The following is a 20,290-nucleotide window of genomic DNA, read 5'->3' as shown; positions in this document are numbered from 1 at the left end:
ATGTCGTGTTGTGTCTCTGAGCACGCAGCATCCTCGTGCATAAACCGAGAAGCAGTGGGGCCGGGGAAGCAAGCAAGGGCCGGGCCCGGCGCCCAGGCGGCCACCCCGCGCAGCTTGCTCCACTCGGCTCCCGGGTAGCCCCGCGCTCGGGCGCCCGCGTCCGCCCCCTCCCCGCCACTCTCCACTCGCACCGCGCCTCCGCCCTCCTCCCTCTGCTCTCCCTCCGCCTCCCCTCCGGCCGCGCCCGGCCCGCCTACCTGGTCGCCTCTCTGGGTCCTCGGGGACGCTAGGTCTCTAACCGCTGCGTCTCCGCGCCTCTTGCCTTGTCTTTCTCTGGTCTCTGTGTGTCTGTCTCTCTGCTTCTCTCGGCCCCTCTCTCTGTCTCTGTCTTTCTCGGGCTCAGTTCTGTCTCCGTTGTCCCTCGCTCGCTCGCCCAGCCGCGCTTGCCCTCCTCTCGCCGGCCGTCTGGTGGCCCGAGGTGGCTGCAGGCCCCGCGCGGGGCGCGATGAGTGGCGCCTGCACGAGCTACGTGAGCGCGGAGCAGGAGGTGGTGCGCGGCTTCAGCTGCCCGCGGCCGGGGGGCGAGGCGGCTGCAGTCTTCTGCTGCGGCTTCCGCGACCACAAGTACTGCTGCGACGACCCGCACAGCTTCTTCCCCTACGAGCACAGCTACATGTGGTGGCTCAGGTACCGGCCCTGGCCCTCACCCCACCTAGAACCCCCACTCCAGTCTTAGCTCCCTAGTCCCACCGTCAGCCCAGCCCTGTGCTAAACCCTGAGTCCTCATTCAAGGGCTCACCCAACATGAGCCCCAACTCACACCTAGCCTTTAGCCCTTCAGGCCTGATACTGACCTTCACTCTCACTCCATCACCGACCCACTCCCCCTGCAACCGCTTCTCGGCTCCATTCCCCAATCCTGACCCAAATTATTATTCGGATCCAAGCTTGAACCCGAACTCCACCCTGAAAAACCTTCACTCCATCCCAGCTCCAGCATCATCCTCCACCATCCTCAACCCAAACCCAAATTACATGCCAACCCTCTCCCTGAGAGTAGACTCCCATCGCCCATTGTTCACAGGAAAGCTAAATTCCACCTTCATCCACGTGCCCTTCCTGCTATCAAAGCCAACCTCATCCCTGACTTGACCTACTCCCCAATACTGATCCCAGCCCATATGCTGTCACCAGCCCCCACCTGCCCCCATCCCCCCTGCATCCCGACCTCAGCTCTCCTTCTCCACCTTGACTCCAAACATTACCTAGACCTGCATCCAAACCTCAGCCTCAAGACTTAATCCTCACCAGATGCTACACCCCGACTCGACACCAGCCCCCCCCAGTCTCAATTCTTTCTTTCCCCCTCATATTTAGTCATTCTTTCAGCCACCCCTTACTGATCACTTAGCCGTGCCAGGCCCTGTGGTGAGTACTGGGGATGTACTCCACTCCCCAGCTAAGGCAGAAGACCAAGGGATCCGAACTGCCTCCAAGTTCATCATGAGACAATGGCATAATGCCACAACAGAAACCAGCTCAGGCTATATTAATAGCAGTGTAATTTGGGTGAATGACCATCCACAGGGCCTCAGTTTCCCCACTTGTTTGGGGGAAGGGAGTAGTTAGGCCAGTGCTGACATTCCTGGAACCTAAGTGTGGGGCTAAGAGAGCATTAGGTCTCAATCTTTCTCCGTCTCCAAAAGTCTTGCCCAGAAAGTAGGACATGACCCTGAGCTTGCTCTGGGAAATAGGCATCAGCAAAAATGGAGTGGGCCATCTCAGTAGACAGTGATTTTTCCTGTCCCTGGAGGTATGTGACCAGAGGCTGCATGCCCTCTAAGTGGGAAAGGACAGTCTGCCACTCAAACCTCTCTGAGCCTTTGTCTTTTCATCTGTTAAATGGGGAGGATGATAAATCATTGCCCTGATTTCTAACTAGGGCAAGGATCAAATGAGATAGAGGTGATATTAGTTTGTCATATGCCACTGACAGAGAGAAATGACATGCTCCTAAAACATAACAATGGAGTATTTGTTGAAGACCCACTGTGTACTTAGCACTGAGCTGGGTGCTTAAATATGATAGCACTGACCTCTCTTTGAGGTATAGAGAGAGTATGGAGCTGGTTAGAACCCGATCCAAACCTTGGCTCTGTCACTTAATAGCTATGCAAATTCAGGCAAATTATCTTCGAGTCTTTTTCATCTTTAAATTGGCAATAGTAATACCTGTCTTGTGGAATTGTTGTGAGGATTAAGTGAAATATGCACATGAAAGTGACTAGAATATTGTAGATGCTTGATAAAAGGGAATTCTCTTTCCATGGTTCATAGATGGGGAAAGGGAAGCTCAGAGTATAAAAGTGAAATGTTGAAGATCTTCTAGCAATTTCATAGCAGACTGAGATTTAAAGAACCTTACTTAGGACCATCCAAGGACTACATGTATTTGCAACCCTGGCACGTCTTCTCTCCTTTTTACAGATGAGAAAACTTGAAAGCCATTAAAATACTATTAGGGAGTGCCCCAAGCCTGTCTGGCTCCAAGCCCAGGCTTTTCCTGCTGCACAACTGTCTAAATCTAACCTGGTTCTCTTATAACCTGCTTTACGCAGAACATTAAAAAAAAACAACACTCACTGACCCGCTACTGTTTTCTGGGCACTGTGCTAGCCGTTGGGGACACAGAGATGGGTAACCCCCTCAGCACCCAGCCAGGACCCCAACCCTCTACTATCACCTTCTTCTCTATACACCCCTCGTAATCCCTCCAGTTGGCTTGGACCCTGTCTACTCCATGCATGGATGCTTTAGTGGCTTAGACAATGAGGTAGTGGGTTGGATGAGGTGAGCCTAAGGTTTGCATCACATTTCAGTGTACTCCCATCCTATGACCCCAAGGGCAGCTGAAAGGTTCTAGGCTGCAGAGTTGACTCTTCCTCAGCTTGTACATAATGTGTTTCATAAACATCACAGATAGTTTCAAAGTGGAGAAGGGGAACTGAAGATCCTCAGGATATCTAGGTGATCAGTATACTCCATACCCTGAAATAACCCTTCTGGCATGCTTCTATCAGAGCTCCACCATTGCAGGGTGGAAACCTTGTTTTGTTCGAGACTCCATTTGGCCCTTCAGAGTGAAAGCTGGCCCTTAAAAACATATAAATCTCCAGGTAAACAGTGTTTCCTTTGATAGTGCTTAAAGAGAATTGCTTTAAAGGCGTGTCTTAAGAGGCAAAGACTCCCTGTGGACAAACAGCTGGTCCTATCACTGTCTGGTCTACTTTCCAGTCACCCTCTATTAGTAGTTCTGTGTTTTACCAGGATGTGAGCCAAAAGGCAAGAAGCCTTGCTGGAGGGCAGAGTTGGTGGTCAGGCACTGTATATTCACTGTCTCATTTACTCTTTATGGACACCTGGTGAAATAGGAACCTTTATGAATGAAGAAAATGAAGATTAAGAGGTGAAGGATTTTTCAGCTTATTTGTGACAGAATCAGGATTCAAACTTAGAAATGCCTGACTCAAAACCCCTAACTCATATTAGCCTGCCCCTCCAATTCTTTTCTGGGATGTCACTGTGTTTAATCTCTTTCAGAGTCATAAATCTTAGCTAGCAGCTGGCTCTTCAATCCAATTTCCCACCCAGGGCAGGAATCTTTAACTTCACTGAAAGGTGTACTCATCCAGGTGTTCTGTGCAAACCTGTCCAATAATTAGGGAACTTACCATGGCGTGAGGCAGTTCATTCACCATGGGACAACTCTGACCACTTAAAGTTCATCTTATACCAAGTACAGACGTTCCCTCTTGGGGCCTCCCCTGCTCTGTCCCAGCTCTGTCCTTGGAGGCAGATTCCTCTCTCCTGACAAACCATCAAAGACAGTGTCCACTCCCTGATTGACCAGTTACCTGGGATATATCCCCCCCAGCTCTCCTACATACTCCTCAAAGGACCCTATTTTTAGAGGGCCCTTTCCATCCAGATGCCTATAGATGTCCCTCATGAAAGTCCCAACCTGAGCACAAGTCTCTCAGAAAAGAGCCTTATAAACAGTAAGTATATCTCAAAAGAGGAAACTATGTTTAACTAACGTACATACTTACAAGAACTAAAAGTACTACATGCTCTATGTGGAAAATGTGGAAAGGACAGGAGAAATAAAGAAAGAAATCATGGAAGATCCAGTGTCTTAGCTTGGGTTCCCCAAAAGACTCAGAGAAAAGGAGTTTATATGAAAAGCAATCCTAGAAAACACTGGTAGAGTGTGGGGAACTGAGTGGGGGAAGGGAAGGAGCTAACAACCATGGTGTTGCCAAGGAAGGGTCACCACTGAGAGTCATCACAGCTTAAATCTGCTGAACTCTGCCAGTCAGTGTAGAATCTATGAGTCATCCCACCTGAGGGCCAGGAAGCTAGGTATTTACATACCAACTTCTGTCAGTCAATTGTTATGTGCTGGTGGGAGAAGGGAGGCACTTTTCTGACCTGCTCACTGTGCAGACAAAGACTATTCTGGGCCCAATAAAGCCCTTGGGCAAAGAGATACAAATGCTGGCATTTGAAACTCTGGCCAGAATATTTCACAATTATAAGACCCAATGAGACAATGGACAGGACATCCATAACTGGGGCTATACCCGGAGACAGCCTATTAGCATTTTGGTATATGTCTACCCAACCTTACATATGTGTATGTACAGTTATGTATATATTTGTTTGTTTATTTATTTGAGTTGGGTTTATGCAATATATTTAGCAGTGTCCTACTCTTTTCACTTAACATTATCTCATCAGAATTTAGCCTTTATCTTAAATATTATTTAAAAATATGTTTTTAATGGCGTGATACTATTTCATTGCAGGTGTATCCAATAATTTATTTAGCTGTGGGAATGCAGACTCTCCAAAGCTCTAAGGTGTCTGTTTAGTGGAAATTAGCCATCAGCTACTTAGCCGTCAGCTAACTGACAGAGAAATCTGGCAAAAACAGTAAAGGCAGGAGTCAGGCGCTGGTGTCTGAGAGGCGGTGGGCAGAAAAGCTGGAGAAGGAGTCTGTGATATTGTGATTTATAAGCTATTTGGTCTTCATCAACAATTCCTGGCTCACAGCTCCCAAAACTGTGGGATTTCCTAAGTGTTGGGAATGATAAAGGTGTCTTTTGTTATGGTAAAGAGGTGATTTTTGGACCCCACCCAAGGGTGGGGGACTGGGTGCCCGGAGAACTGACCTTGTGATTAGAAGTTTGGAACTTTCAGTCCCCTCCACTCTCCGACCTCCAGGAAAGGAGGAGGGCTGGAGACTAACTTCAATTGTCAATGGCCAACAACTTAGTCAATCATGACTACATAATGAAACCCCCATAAAAACCCCGAAGGACAGCTCGTTGGTCTTTTTTTGGAAGGCTTTCATGTTGGGGAACCAGAATGCTTTCATGTGCCACTGTGTCCCAAGCCCCACAGAAGCTCCTTAGTTTGGGACCTCACCCTATATATCTCGGCATCTGGCTATTGATTCATATCATTTAATGTTCTTTATAATAAATCAATAATCTAGTGAGTAAATGGTTTTTCTTGAGTTCTGCGAGCCTCTCTAGCAAATTAATCAAACCCAAGGAAGGGATCATTGGAACCGCCAATCTATAGCTGGATAGAAGCACAGGTAAGAGCCTGAGCTTATAGCTGGTGTCTGAAGTGTATGAGGGGGTGGGCAGTAGAACTTGTAGAACTGAACCTACAACCTGTTCATCTGATTCTATCTTGGGTAGATCATGTCAGAATTGGGTAGATCATGACACGCTGCTGGGAGAATTGCTTGTTGGTGTGGGGAAATCTCCACACACATGTTGGAATTGGGTCCAGAAACCCTTCTGAATAGTGGGCAGGAAGAGCACACAGACAAAGCCTGCTACCTACCTATCTCCTACCTTGGGAGAACATCTAACAGTGCTTGACACTTGACACAATAATATTTACTAACTGCCTACTATGGTCCAGGGCTTGTACAAGGGGAGGACAAAGCAGATTAAAAATGGTCTGAGTCTACCTTTAAGGAACACACAAGTACTATGTTGAACACCTACTATGTGCCGATAACATGACATATCATTCACACTCACTACCACCTGTGAGGAGCTGTGTTTTGATCATTCTCCCTTTTCAGACAAAGAAGCTGAGGCTCAAAAGGTTAAACAACTTCACAAGATTGCACAGTGGGGGCTGACCCTGTGGCTCAGGTGGTTGGAGAGCGGTCCCCCTAACACCAAGGTCTTGGGTTGGATTCCCACATGGGCCAGTGAGCTGCGCCCTCTACAGCTAAGATTGTGAACAACAGCTCTCCCTGGAGCTGGGCTGCTGTGAGCAGCCAGAGGTTGGAGTGAGCAGCCAGAGGTTGGCATGAACTGCCACAGGCTCCCATGAGCTGCTGTGAGCAGCCGACTGCCTCAGTCGGGGGGCGCATAAGGCTCATAATACCTCCATGGGCCAGGGAGCTGTGTCCTACACAATTAGACGGAGAAACAATGGCTTGAACTGGAGTGGGGGCCTGGAGGTGAAAGGAGGAGGGAGGTGAAAGGAGAAGGGAGGCGGAAGGAGGGGGAAAAATAAAATAAAAAAGATTGCACACTGAGTTAGTTACAGAACTGGGTCCTAACCCAGGTAAATCTGGTTCCAAAGCTCTACGCTCTTTTCCTACCACATTGGGCTGCCTGACCCAGTGGGAAGTGCTAAAAGCCCTGAGTAAAGTGTCCTGGGTGGATCAGCCTAGCATGGGGGGAATAAAAGGACGAGAAAGATGACCAAGGAAAGCATTATTGAGGAGGAGACATTTGAGATGGGTCTTCAAGAACAGGTAAAATTCCAGTGTGAAAAAAAAAAAAATTCCAGTGTGGGGAGATGATAGGGAAGGATCATATGAAACAGGAAAGACAGTGGCCCCCAGTGAGTTACGAGGTAGTTGTCTAGAGACCAAGTGACCAAGGCCTGATTTGGGGCAGAGGCAGTGAGGTTGGAGATTGAGGGACCAGTGGGAGGGAGGTATTCTAGTTGTGGAGTCCACACTGGTGTGATGACCTATTGGAGGGTGGCTCAGAAATTTCCTTGAGATAGAAAGGACAGTTGGTTTTTAACTAAGGCCTATTATGTGTCTTGATTTTTAACAAACAGCAGTGTGGGGACAGCTCTTTCAGATCATCTCCAGCTCACTGAGTGAGAACAGGTTTAGGGAAAGTGGAGAGGGAAGGAGAGGAGAAGAAAGGGAACACACTCAGTCCCAAGTACATAGTGGCACTGAGGCATGTCCTGTTATATATGGGAGGAGTACTTGGCATATATTTGATGCTCTTTCTCCTGCTTAGGCCCAGGAAGCCTGTTCAAGACAAGTAGAGACAGAACAAGAGTCGAAGCCGACTGATTCTATAACACCTACAGTACTTCTGCTATAAAATGCTGTCTCCCAAGTCCCTTCCAGACTCAGCTCCTCTATGTTCTTCTCTCCCCAGTATTGGTGCTCTTGTGGGCCTGTCCATAGCAGCAGTGGTTGTCCTGGCCTTCATTGTCACCGCTTGTGTGCTTTGTTACCTGTTCATCAGCTCAAAGCCCCACACAAAGTTGGACCCAGGCTTAAGCTTACAGACTACAGGTAAGAAAGAGGCCTTGTATTCACCAGGCTGGTATTTTTACAGAGGGGAGATATTTAGAAATGATTTTTGGAACATTTGCCTCATGAAGTGTTCCTGGAATATTCAGAAACAGTAACACATTTCTCAGGACATTCATGACCTGAACATTTCCATCCTAAACTCTTCATGTGCTCAGTGTTTATCAAAATAATTTGATATAGTCAGCATTCTATATGTTACACAAAGATTAATCCATCTTGTGGATTTTCTAACAACACAATGTTTTTATTCTACCCTTAGAAAATGCAGACTGATTTTAAGATTACCCCACACAAAACACAATTAGAAAAATTTGCTGCTCCCCGAATTTAATTTGTTTAGTCACTAAATACAGGTATTTTTCGATAATCTGATGTTCTGGATTACCCATTTCTTCATTAGCATGAGCCACCTAGAGCCTCTCTACAGGGCCATCAAAAAAAATTTTGCTTTTTCACAAGTCATCATTGCATTCATTTTTTACAACCTCTGCAAGGCATTGTGAAAGATGCAAGTCCCTATTGACAAAAGATCTTTTAGTATAGTTTGGTAGACAATGCTCAAAATGGGTATTATTATCTATATTTTACAAATGAGAGAATCAAGGCTCAGAGAGATTAGGTGACTTGCTCAACGTTTCACAGCTAGTAAACGGTTAAGGCTGAAATCCAGCCCATGTCTTTCTGTCTTGAGTCATGCTCTTTCTTCTGCCCACCACCCTGGGTCTGTGCAGATATATCATTAAGCCCAAAATTGTTTGATATCAAATGTAAGGAAGGTTTCAAAAAGTAAGAGACTTGAATTAATGTTGAGTTAGTGAAGGAGTTGGTTAGGCAAATAGAGGAGAAAAATGCATTCCAGAATAGAGAAAATGATGGGTAAAGGTATGTGGGCAGGATTGAGTGAGACCTATGCTGTGACAGGGTCATTCACCCTGGGGCACCAGAGGGAGTAAGGGCAGGCTGGACAGGAGGAATTGGAGCTAAGCAGAAGAAGCAATGGCAAACACCAGACAGGGAGAAGGGGTAGGGTGGGTAATAGCTAAGATTCAGAGAAAGACAGAGAGGGCTTTTTCATTTGTAAAAAATTAATTTTCCAACTTAACAACAAATTTGAGCAACAAACAGTAGTACAGGAATCCTTCTCAGATCCTGATGACTATGAGTAATCCTGCTGTAGCTGAGCAGTGAAAAGCAGGAGGGATGGCTTTTGAGGGTGGAAGACCTGGGAGGCAGTGGCAGGAGAATAGGGAGAAAGCCTGAGCATAGTCCAAACCTAGGGAGACCAGAGACAGCCCAGACTTCAACTTTTACAGAGGAAAAAAATCATAAAAGTTAATGAAAGGCATAAAAGAACCTGACTGTCTGGTGACATATGGCACGTATATGGATAGGAAGGCTCAATATCATAGACATATCAGTTCTTTCCAAATTAATCTATAAATAAAAATCCCAACAAAAGATTTCATGGAATTCGCCAAATTGACTCTAAAATTAATCTAGGAGAGTAAAGGTTCAAGAGTGAACAAAACAATTTTGGAAAAGGAAGACGAGGAGGGACTTCCCCCATCAGATACTAGGACATTTTTAAATTCTTACGTTTGTCAGCTTGATATTGGCACAGAAATTGACAGACAGAATTGGGCAAGGCAGTGTCCTCAACCGAGTACAAATTTGCTCCCCAAGGACATTGGCAATGTCTGGAGATATTTTTGGTTGTCACAACTAACTGGGTGTAGGGTGCTACTGGCATCTTTTGGTAGAGGCCAGGGTAGCTATTAAACATCCTACAATACAGAGAACAGCACTCCACAACAAAGAATTAGCCAACCCAAAATGTCCGTCGTGATGATGTTGAGAACCCTCGAATAGAAAGTCCAGAAGCAGACTAATTAAAATATAACAATTTAAAAAAACATTTAATTTTTTTTAAATAAGGGGGAAATGGCAAATTTGCCTACATAAAATACAAATAAACATCAAATACAAATACTACAAAAGACATGCATAAAGTTAAAAAACAAGTGAGGGAGTGCAAAGATATTATAAATATAAATACACATATACAGGCAATCCTCATTATTTGAAGATTCAATATTTGTGAATTGGCCTACTTGCTAAAATTTATATGTAACCTCAAAATCAATACTTGCAGTGTTTTCAAGGTCGTTTGCAGATGTGGACATGCGCAGAGTGGCAAAAAATTTGAGTTGCCCCATCACACACATTCCTAGCTGAGGTTGAACAAGGCCATGCTCTGCCTTCTTGTTTCAGCTTTCATACTGTAAACAAGTATCCTTTTCATGGTATATTGAGTGCCATGTTTTTACATTTTTATGATTTTTGTTGATGATTTCACTGTTCAAATGGCCCCCAAATGTAGTGCTGAAGTGCTGTCTTGTGTTCCTCGGCACAGAAAAGGCTGTCCTGTGCCTCGTGGAGAAAATATATGTGTTAGATAAGTTTTGTTCAGACAGGAGTTACAGTACTGTTGGCCATTAATGAATTAACAATATATATTCAATAAGGTGTCTTTAAACAGAAACATACACAAAATAAAGTTGTGTATTGATCTGTTGACAAAAAGGTTGTGATCAGAAGTTCACAGCAACTTAACCTTTAACAATTACATTGGCAAAAGTCCCAAAATGGATCATATTACTAATGAGAAGATTGGGTGGGGGAAATGGATACTCTCATATACTAATAAGAGTACAAATTGGTACCACTACTTTAGAGAGAAATTTGGCGGTATCTGTTTAAATTTTAAAAGTATATACCCTATAACTCAGTAATTCCACTTCTAATTATCTGCCTTAGAGAAATAGTTACTGCTAGAAGAGGACTTGTAAAGATGGATATCATGACAGCTTGTCATATTAGAAACAAACTAAATGTCCATCAGGACAGGAATAATGAAATATGATACCACAGTTAAAAGGAATGAGCTAGCTCGAAATAGTCCATCTTATTTGCTCTTCACAATAAATGGGCAGAGTGTAGGTCTTATTACTATCCATTTTACAGATGAGGAAACGAAGGTCCAAGTCACCTAGTGAGTGGGTGACAGAGCCAACTCTACCTTCACTCTCTTTCCTCTCCTTATCCCTGTGCTGTGGAAGAGAAGTCCCTACTATGTACCAGACTATGTGTGCATTGTTTGAAACCTTACATGCACTTTCTCATCTAATTTTCTTTTCCCAACTACCCGAGTGAGGTAGATGTTATCACCCACTTACAGATGTGAAAACCAGGTATCACAGAAGTTAGATGACTTACCCAAAGGGGTCGCAGTTTGTAAACTGTAGAGCTGAAATTCAAATATGTGTGTTTTCCTTCCTCCAAAGTCCTACCTCACCAGGTTGGGTCTATGGGGTATTCCTGCTTGTGTCCTGGCCCCCTTATCTATCTCCACCTTACCTCCTCCCCCAGCCCCAGGCTTTCTGAATCAAAGGGAACACAGACAGTTCATCCCTCAGCCCTGTGAGTGAAAACCACCCCTCCTACTTTTTACTGTTCAGCCACCAGCTGGATTATTCAGTTGCCAGGGTTTGAGACAGCTTGTGTTCTTGCTTTTCGCTTTTTATTTTTAAGATTGGAAATGCATTTCCTGACCTTTTACTAAGTGATAGCTTTCAGCTGTCTTTTGCCCAGACTCAGCCCTTAGTTCCTCCCTTTCTTCTTCTTCCCAGAAGCCTTTTGTTCTTCCTTCTGCATCGGGGACATTTTATAGTAAACTGTCTTATATTTATCAGAACTTTACCCTTTATACAGACTTTTGTTTTTGTTTGCTGTCTTCCTCTCCAGTAGGACATGTAAAGAGATCATTAGCCCCATTTTACAGCAGAGGAAACCAAGGCTCAGGGAAGTGAATTAGCCAAGTCTACGTAGCTAGCGAACATGTGATGCTGGGATGCCAACCCCAATCTCCCAGACTCTAAAGCCTATGATCATTGCACTGTACCTCAGGGTCCTGATCTCTGAGTGTGGGGACAATGGAGGGATGGGGAGTGCCTTGGCAAAAGCAGAGTGGAAATGGAACAGACTTTCTAAAAACAGGCTCCTTCTGCTGCCCAGGCATTCTGTACTGTCCCATCACCTCCACCCCCACCCCATCCCCAAACTTGAGATGCAGCAAAGACCGTAACTCTGGCACTTTGTGAGGAACTAGCTTAATCAGAAGTGTAACCGAGTCCCTACTATTGTGCTAGATGCTGTGCTAAGGACTTTAAACATACCTTGTTTCCCTGAAAATAAGACCTAGCCAAACAATCAGCTCTAATACGTCTTTTGGAGCAAAAATTAATATAAGAACCAGTTTTATTTTACTATAATATAAGACTGGGTCTTTAATATAATATAATATATAATATAATACCCTGTCTTATATTAATTTTTGCTCCAAAAGACGCATTAGAGCTAATTGCCTAGGTCTTATTTTCAGGGAAACAGGGTATTATACCATTTAACCTGCCAACTAGCTTGCCAGGTGGTTATTATCAACCTTATTTAGCCGATGAGATGAGGTAAGCATGGAGTTGATATTCCAACCTCGGTACATTTAGTAAGAGACAAAAGAAACAACTGGAAGAAAAATGAGGTAAGAGTTCAGTTCTCAACAACAACAAAAAAACAGTTCAGTTCTCATCCTCTTCTGAAAGGGGTTGGTGAGGAGATCATTAATCAGTCATTCTCATTGACTCAAATGGCTCCTAGAAACCCAGTCTGACGCTCTCACCGTATAGATGGGGAGCTGAGGCCCAGAAAGGGACAGTCACGTGCCCAAGGTCACCTAGCCAATTGGCCAGCCTTTGCCTCCTAGGTCAGAGATCTTTCCCTGCACCAGCCCCTCTTACCTTCCAGGGGAGGGTTCAGTTGCCTCAGAGCCCAGTGCTTTTTAATTGCCCACACTTGGTACCTATGACCCAAACAAGCCTCAGTGATGAGTCCATCTTATCTCATTTCCAAGCAGGGAGAATGTGAGAACTCCTCTCCTGGCTAATCACCACAGGCTAGTCCTAAGTTCAACGTCGAGGATCCCGGACAATGTGGTAACTGGCCACAGAGGTCCTTGGAGAAACATAGGAAGGTACAACCGTGGTTTGGGACATCAGAGAGCCTGGCTCTATATCTGACTCTGTCACTTTTATTGTGTGGACTTAGGCAAATCACTTCTCTCTGGGCTTCAATTGACTTTCTAACATGTATACGTTAATATCTACTAAGAAAGTTGTAAAAACTAGAGGTGATGCTTACATAGGAGCTAATTAGTCTCTGACATATGGTAGGCTTTTAACAATTATTAGCTCTCATTTTTATTACTATTAGGCACTTAGATTTTTACATCTTAGTCTCCTCCAAGAGTCTGTTGATATCTCAAAGATAGGATCTATGTCTTAAAATGCCTCTGTATCGCCAGGACCTAATTCCTAACCTATACTAAGGTATGCTTGCTCTGTGGTAAGAGTCCAAGCTTTGGAATCAAGTAAAATCAAACTGAATCCTGTATCCAAAACTTAATAGCTGTGTCAATATTGACTTTCTCTGTCTGGGCCTCAGTTATTTCTCTATAACATGGAATAATAATATTCACCTCAGAGCTGTTAGGAGAATTAGATAAGATTGTTGTACCAGCACATTTTGGTCAAACATGAATCTTATCATAACTGCTCTGCTACTCAGAGCCCCACAATTTAAGAGGGACTTTGACCAATCAGAGGGTGATCACAGGCAGCTCGGTCTGGGAACCAGGTCATGTGAGAATCAGCTGAAGAGCTAGGGACATTTGCCCTTGAGCAAAGGAGTCTCAGGGCTCACAATCTAGAGCCTCACATCTCTGTAAGGCTGTCCTGGGGCATGAGGAGGAGACATTTTGTGAGAAGCCAAAGAACAGAGCTGGGATCAGTGGGGAGAGCCATAGGGAGGCAGATAGTGATTCAACAAAGGTAGACCTTCCTGGAATGAGACCTGAAATTCCCTTGTAAAGAACACCCTCATCACTCTGGTCTATCTGGTTCATCAATTTGTAACTCTTAATTAAAAAAACAAAAGCACCCCCAAGCCTGAAAGGTAATCAGGGAAAGGCTAAATGTGGAATTCAGCTAAGGGGATTCTTGCATTGAATAGAAGATTGAACTAAATCCCTGTACTAAATGGAATGTCTTAAAATGCAAGCTTAACTAAAGATCCCAAGGAATCTACAAAACACACACACAGATACACGAAACACGTCCTAGAACCAATAAGTGCATTTAGTAAGGTCAGTATGTAAGGTCAGAACCAAACATCAATTATATTTATATAGATTAGCAACAAACAATTGGAGACCACAATTAAAAACAATAATACCATTTACAGTCACTCCCCCCAAAATGAAATACTTGAGTATAAAACTAGGATCCTGTACAGAATCTGTAATAAAAATTATAAAATACTGATGAAAAAAATCAAAGACCTAAATAAATGGAGAGACATACCATATTCATTAATTGGAAGATTCAACGTAGTAAAGATGAAAATTGCAGCAGTTCTTTTGTATATATAGACAAACTGATTCTAGATTTATGTGGAAAGACAAAGGAACTAGAAAGCTAAAATAATATTGAAAAAGAATAACAAAGTTGGAGGAAATCACACTACTTAGTAAGATTTTAAGACTTAACTATATATTAGGTCGGTGTAAAAGTAATTATGGTTTAAAAGGTTAAAAATAATTGCAAAAACCGCAATTACTTTTGCACCAACCTAATAGCAACAATCAGGACAGTGTGGTATTGGAGGAGAGACAGACACATAGATCAAGATAGCGACCAGCAGTGGACCCACATAATAAGTATGTCCAACAGATTTTTTTCAAAGGTGCAAAAGCAATTCAACAGGGGAAGAAAAATCTTCAAATAAATGGTATTGGAACACCTAGACTTCCATAGGTTAAAAAAAAAACAACTTACACTTTATAAAAAAATTAACTCAAAATAAATCATAGTGCTATATGTAAATCATAAAAGTATAAAACTTTTAGAAGAAAACAGGAGAAAATCTTTGGCAAAGATTTCTTAGACAAGGCACCAAACGCACAACTCATTTAAGTTAAAAGAATTGGTCACTGGTTTTTATCAAAATTCAAAATTTTGTGGTGCCAAAGACCCTATCAAGAGGATGAAAAGCCAATCCCCTTGCTGGGTAATAGTCACATATCTGACAAAGGACTTTTCTCCAGAATATATAAAGAATCTCCAAAACTCAACATTAAGAAAACAAACAATCCCATTAGAAAATGAGCAAAAGACTTGAACAGACACTTCACTGAAAAGGATAAACAGATAGCAAATAAGCACGTGGAAATATGTTTCACCTTCATTAGCCATTAAAGAAATGAATATTACAGCGACACTGAAATACCACTTCACACCTATCAGAATACTAAAGTAAAAACACTGACAATATCAAGTGACGAGTGGAACAACCAGATCTCTTATACTTTGCTGGACGGAATGTAAAATGGTATAGCCACGTTGGAAGATAGTTTGGTGTTTTCGTAAAATTAAACATACACTTACTATATTTATTAGTTTCCTATGGCCATTGTAACAAATTACCACATACTTGGTGGCTTAACATAATAGAAATTTATTTTCTCACAGTTCTGGGGGCCAGAAGTTCAAAATCAGTTTTGCTGGCCAAAACTAAAGGCTCCATGGCAGAATCTGTTCTTTGCCTCTTTTTCGGGTGACTGTCAGCATTCCTTTGCTTGTAGCTGTATCACTCCAATCTCTACCTCTATCTTCACATCACTATCTGTGTGTGTCTGTCTCCCTCTGCCTTTCTCTTATAAGAGCACTTGTGATGACACTTAGGGCCCACCTAGATAATTCAGGATAATCTCTTTATCTAAATAATGTTACTTTAATCACACTTCGCCATATAAAGTAACATTCACAGGTTCTAGAGATTAGGACCTGATATCTGTGGGGGGCCACCATTCAGCCCCCTATACCACACAAATCAGCAATCACACTCCTAGGCATTTATCCTAGAGAAATGAAAATATATCTGCACAAAAAACTATACATTAACGTTCATAGCAACTTTACTTGTAATAGACAAAACTGGCAACAACCCAAATGTGTGTTTCAGTAGGCAAATAGTACAACCATACAATGAAATATATGCAGCCATGAAAAGGAATAAACTCTCCATAGACACAACAATTTGAATGGATCTCAAGGGTATTATGCAGGGTGAAGAAAGCCAGTCTCAAAGGTTGTATACCATGTAATTCCATTTATATAACACTTCTGAAGTGACAAAATTAGAGTAATGGAGAATGGATTAGTAGTTACTAGGAATTAGGTTTAGGAAGGAGGTCTGATTAAAGCGGTAGCATGAAGAAGTTTCTTTCTGGTAAGGGAACAGTTCTTTATCCTGATTATGGCAGTGGTATATAAATCTACACATGTGATAAACTTTCATAGTACTATACACCCAAAAAAAGTACATATAAAAACCGGTAAAATTGCGGGCAGCTGGTTAGCTCAGTTGGTTAGAGCGCGGTGCTCTTAACAACAAGGTTGCGGGTTCAATCTCCACATGGACAACTGTGAGCTGCACCCTCCGCAACTAGATTGAAACAACTACTTGACTTGGAGCTGATGGATCCTGGAAAAACACACTTAAGAAAAAAACTGGTAAAATTGAATAGGATTAATAGTAGTTTAGTTAATAGTATCATATCAATGTCAGTCTCCTAGTTTTGAAATTGTCTTATGGTCATGTAACATGTTATCGATGGGGAAAGCTACATGAAGCATACACTGGAACTGTATTATTTTTGTGACTTCTCGTGAGTCTTAAATTGTTTAAAAATAGAAAGTTCAAGACAAAGCAAAAAAAGGAGATTTATTGACTCTGTAGGTGAGAAGTCCTAAAGTAGGGGTGGGCTATAGGCATGGTTTGAATAGAAGTGCACAGTGTTCTCAGGCTTACGACTCCATCATCTAAGATTCTCTCAACTCTGCCCTCTACTTGTGTTGGCTTTCTCCTCAGACTGACTTTTCTCATGATAGTAAGTCGGCTGCCAGCAGTCATTGGGACTACATGCTTTTTGTTCCCTTCTAGCCAGGAGGAGAGAGAGCTATCTCTTCCTACAATGGGGGAGGGAGGAAGATGGGGAGGCGTGAGCTCAGCTCTCATTGGACCACCTTAGTTCATGTGCCCACCCCTAAACCAGTCACTATGCCCAGAGAAATGCTATGTACTGATTGCCCATCCATGTGGCAAAGGAATGGGATTCCCTGATTGGCTCAGATCAATCAGGCATCACTCCTGGAGCTGCGGTGGGGCCAATCCCACCCCAAAATAATTGCTATTGCCAGGTGGAGAAGGGGTAGAATGGATGTTGGGTATCCAACTCTAATATCTAATACCACTTCCTTCTTGAAATTCACTCTTCCTAGATATCCTCCATCAATGGGTCTTAAAGCATAAGAGTTTTCTAGTCAGAGAGGGTATAAAATGTCATTCTAGAAGAAACAGCACAAAGATCCAGAGATGTGAAGGAATGGACGCATTTATGGAACAATGAAAATGGTGTGGCAAAGCATAGAGTTCATGAGTGATAGTAATGAAGCTAAAGAGAAGGGGTGGGACCAGTATGTGAAGAGCCTTGAATGCCACCTCAAGTATCACAGGCAATGGGAGGACATTGAAAGAACAGTACGTGGACTTACTTGACCTTAGAAAGATCTCTCTGGTTACAGCCTGGAGGATAGGTTGGAGGCGGCCTGCCTGGAGGCTGTTCCAGTGTTCTGGGCAGAAAAGGATGAAAGCCTGACAGAGAGTGGTGGCCTTGAGGAGTTATATGGCTGAATATAGCAGTGGTGATTTGATGGAATCAGCAGGACACGGTGAACTGCTTGGCTTTGTGAAGGGGCTGGGGGAGAAGGTGTGAGAGATGACTCGCATTTCTGGCTTGAACACTTGATACCCTTTTTATCCAAAAAGGCAGGGATGATCAATTGTGTCAAATGCTGATAAGTCATGGGAGATAAGGATTTATAAGTGATCGTGGAATTTAATGATAAAACGTTCTCAGGTTTGTAAATTGCAAATAAATTGTAGCAGAATAAGTCATGAATGGTAAGTAGAGAAAGCCAGGTGATCAGGTGATCCTTCTTTAAACTCAAAGTTAAGAGGAGAAGAGAATACAGCAGTAGATAAAGAAAGTCATGAAATCTATTCTTAAAGAAAATAATGTACATCTTAAAAATTTTCCAGCATTTCTCTGCATACTGGCTGTGTAGTAAACCTGTATCCTCGGCTATAAAATGAGTTTTTAATAGTACCGACCTCATGGGTTTATGGTGGAGGTCATCTTCATATTTGCTAACAATTGTTTATTGTCTGTCTCCCTCACTAAACTTTAAGTTCATTAGAAACATTGACAGCTCCTAGTGCATGATGTGGCACGTGGCATATCACTAACATTTGTTAAATGAATGATGCATTTAAGTCTCTGAACATAGTCCCGCCCAAGGTAAGCACTCACAGAAGTTAACCATGGTGTGTGAGCCTGGTGAGAAGGAAGGGAATGCAGGAGGAAACCCAATGCCCTCAGCTTGCTGTTTTCCAGAACGTGAGGAGTTGCCCCCTGACCGCCAAGGTGTGAATACAGGCAATACGGTGGAGGTGCCAGGAATGAGCCCTCTAGAGCAGAGTCACCCCTTTCTGAAGCCACGGCTGGACTGCAATGAGGAACAGGCTGCGGACCCCAAACGCCTCCTCCAGCACTGCTTCATGGCCATAGTGACCACCCGTGACATTCCAGGCAGCCCTGAGGAGGGCCCTGTCCCCAATCTAAGCCCGCGTGGACCAGCCCCATAAACATCCAATAAATGTCTCTATACCATCCTCTTCTGGAGTCTCTTTTCAGTAAAAGGTGGGGATGGGGATGATCAAAGGGACTTCGGTACTTAGTGGGATAAAAGAGGACTTTTCCCAGGAAACCCATGCAGGCCCTGCTGTGGACCCAGCTATTCTGCTCTGCCTAGCCCTCTGTGAGCCAAGGGGAGCTAAGACATGGATCCCGGTTGTTACTGTAACAACTCCATGCAATCAGGGAGAAGCCCCCCTGTTCTCAACGTTGGCAGTGGCTTCAGGCTTTGCCCTGGGAGTGCAAGGCCAGGATCGAGAAGACTCTTAAAGTAGTCACTTAAAGCAGCTCTTGACATTCCTGACAGTGGCCTGACCTGCTGCTGGATTTGGCACTCTTAAATAGCTGTACATGGGGCCTGAGCCAGCCAGTGGCACATGATAGGGTGGCAAGGCAGGGTGAGTCACCCACAGAAGGGCCCGATGCTGGAAGTCAAGAGACCTCGGTTCTAGTTTTGCTTTATTTGTTGTCTTATGTGTGCATGTGTGTGCATGTGTGTGTCTTATTTTCAGCACTCTAAACCCAGCACCTTGTCTACTTCTTGTGCATTCAGTGGCGTCTATTCTGTGCCAGGACCTGTGCAGATTATCAGAAACAACAGGGAATCAGCCACTGCTGATGCCCTCGAGGGGTTCATATGGAGGGCAAGGTAGGCACACAAAAGGGCAGTTAGCCCCATGGCAGCCTTTCGTGCAGCTTGAGGGAGGAGTAAGTGATGTCTGAGCTGAATCATCAAAGATGAGTCAAAGTTTTCATCTGCGACAAGGTCAGAAGACATGGTCAGAGTACAACCTGTTCAGAAACAGTGAGAAAGAGCCCAGCACAGCCCAGGAACTGAACGTTGCAGGAGGTTTAGTTGCTGACTTTGTGTGGCTGACCTTTCACAGGACAGATCCAGCCTCTCCCCGTGGTATCTATCCCCAGCTGTCAAATCCAATTTTTCTCTGAACACTTTCTGTGCTGGGCCTTCTGGGAGGTTACAAGGAAGAATCCAATACGGCCCTTGCCTTTAGGCTACTCAGGGTCCGACAGCGGAAGATGATCTGTCAATTCTAAAAACTCAAGTGGCTGAAGGCAGTGGTTCTCAAACTTCAGGCTGCATCAGAATTAGCTGGACAGCTTGGTAAAACACAGATTGCTGGGCCCGCCTCTCTCCCCCTTCCCAGTGTCTGATTCAGTAGGTCTGGAGTAAGTCCCCAGAATTTGCATTTCTAACTAGTTCCAGGTGATGCTAATGCTGCTGGGCTGGGACCACCCTTTGAGCCAGCCTGGCCAGGAAGAACAAAGAGGACTCAGAGCTGGAGAGGTTAGGAGACCTCACACTGAGTAGGGCCCTGAAGACCTGGTAGAGTTTCCCCAGCAGGAACCTGTGTGGATGGGGTGGGGATGGATGGAAAATAGACTGTGTGTGCTGCCTTTGCTGGCCTACGCATCTCAGGCCCATAAAGCTCCTTTCCATCCCCCAGGTTCAGCTTCTCTCGTTTGAATTCAATCAATCCTCAGAGCTGGCTCTCACTGGGGTTGGCTTGTCTGAGTCTTGGGTTGAAAACAAACTGCCTAACCTGTGCAGCAGAGCCCCCTCCCCCAGGGCAGCTGAGGAGGAGGAAGGAAGCTGGGTGGGCTGACGCACAGACAGAAATAGTCTGAGCTCACCGCTGCTCGCAAGCACACATCGACCGGCAATTATTTCTTGTAAATTG

General features: G+C 44.1%; 1 protein-coding gene across 1 annotated transcript; it reads left to right on the top strand.

The window, feature by feature from the left end:
* Nucleotides 1-257: 257 nt before the first annotated feature.
* Nucleotides 258-18,541, top strand: SHISAL2A (shisa like 2A; the record flags this gene model as incomplete). Its single annotated transcript, XM_081057611.1, has 3 exons — nucleotides 258-687; nucleotides 7,503-7,642; nucleotides 18,291-18,541. Exons 1-3 carry the CDS (start codon nucleotides 506-508, stop codon nucleotides 18,539-18,541), a joined length of 573 nt encoding a protein of 190 aa, XP_080913737.1. The 5' UTR covers nucleotides 258-505.
* Between the last annotated feature and the right edge of the window lie 1,749 nt (nucleotides 18,542-20,290).

This window comes from Rhinolophus hipposideros, assembly GCF_964194185.1.
Source record: "Rhinolophus hipposideros genome assembly, chromosome: 8".
In the NCBI taxonomy this organism is placed as follows: Eukaryota; Metazoa; Chordata; class Mammalia; order Chiroptera; family Rhinolophidae; genus Rhinolophus; species Rhinolophus hipposideros.
The sequence above is the reverse complement of the archived record's forward strand: the minus strand, read 5'-3'. Positions and strand labels throughout refer to the sequence as shown.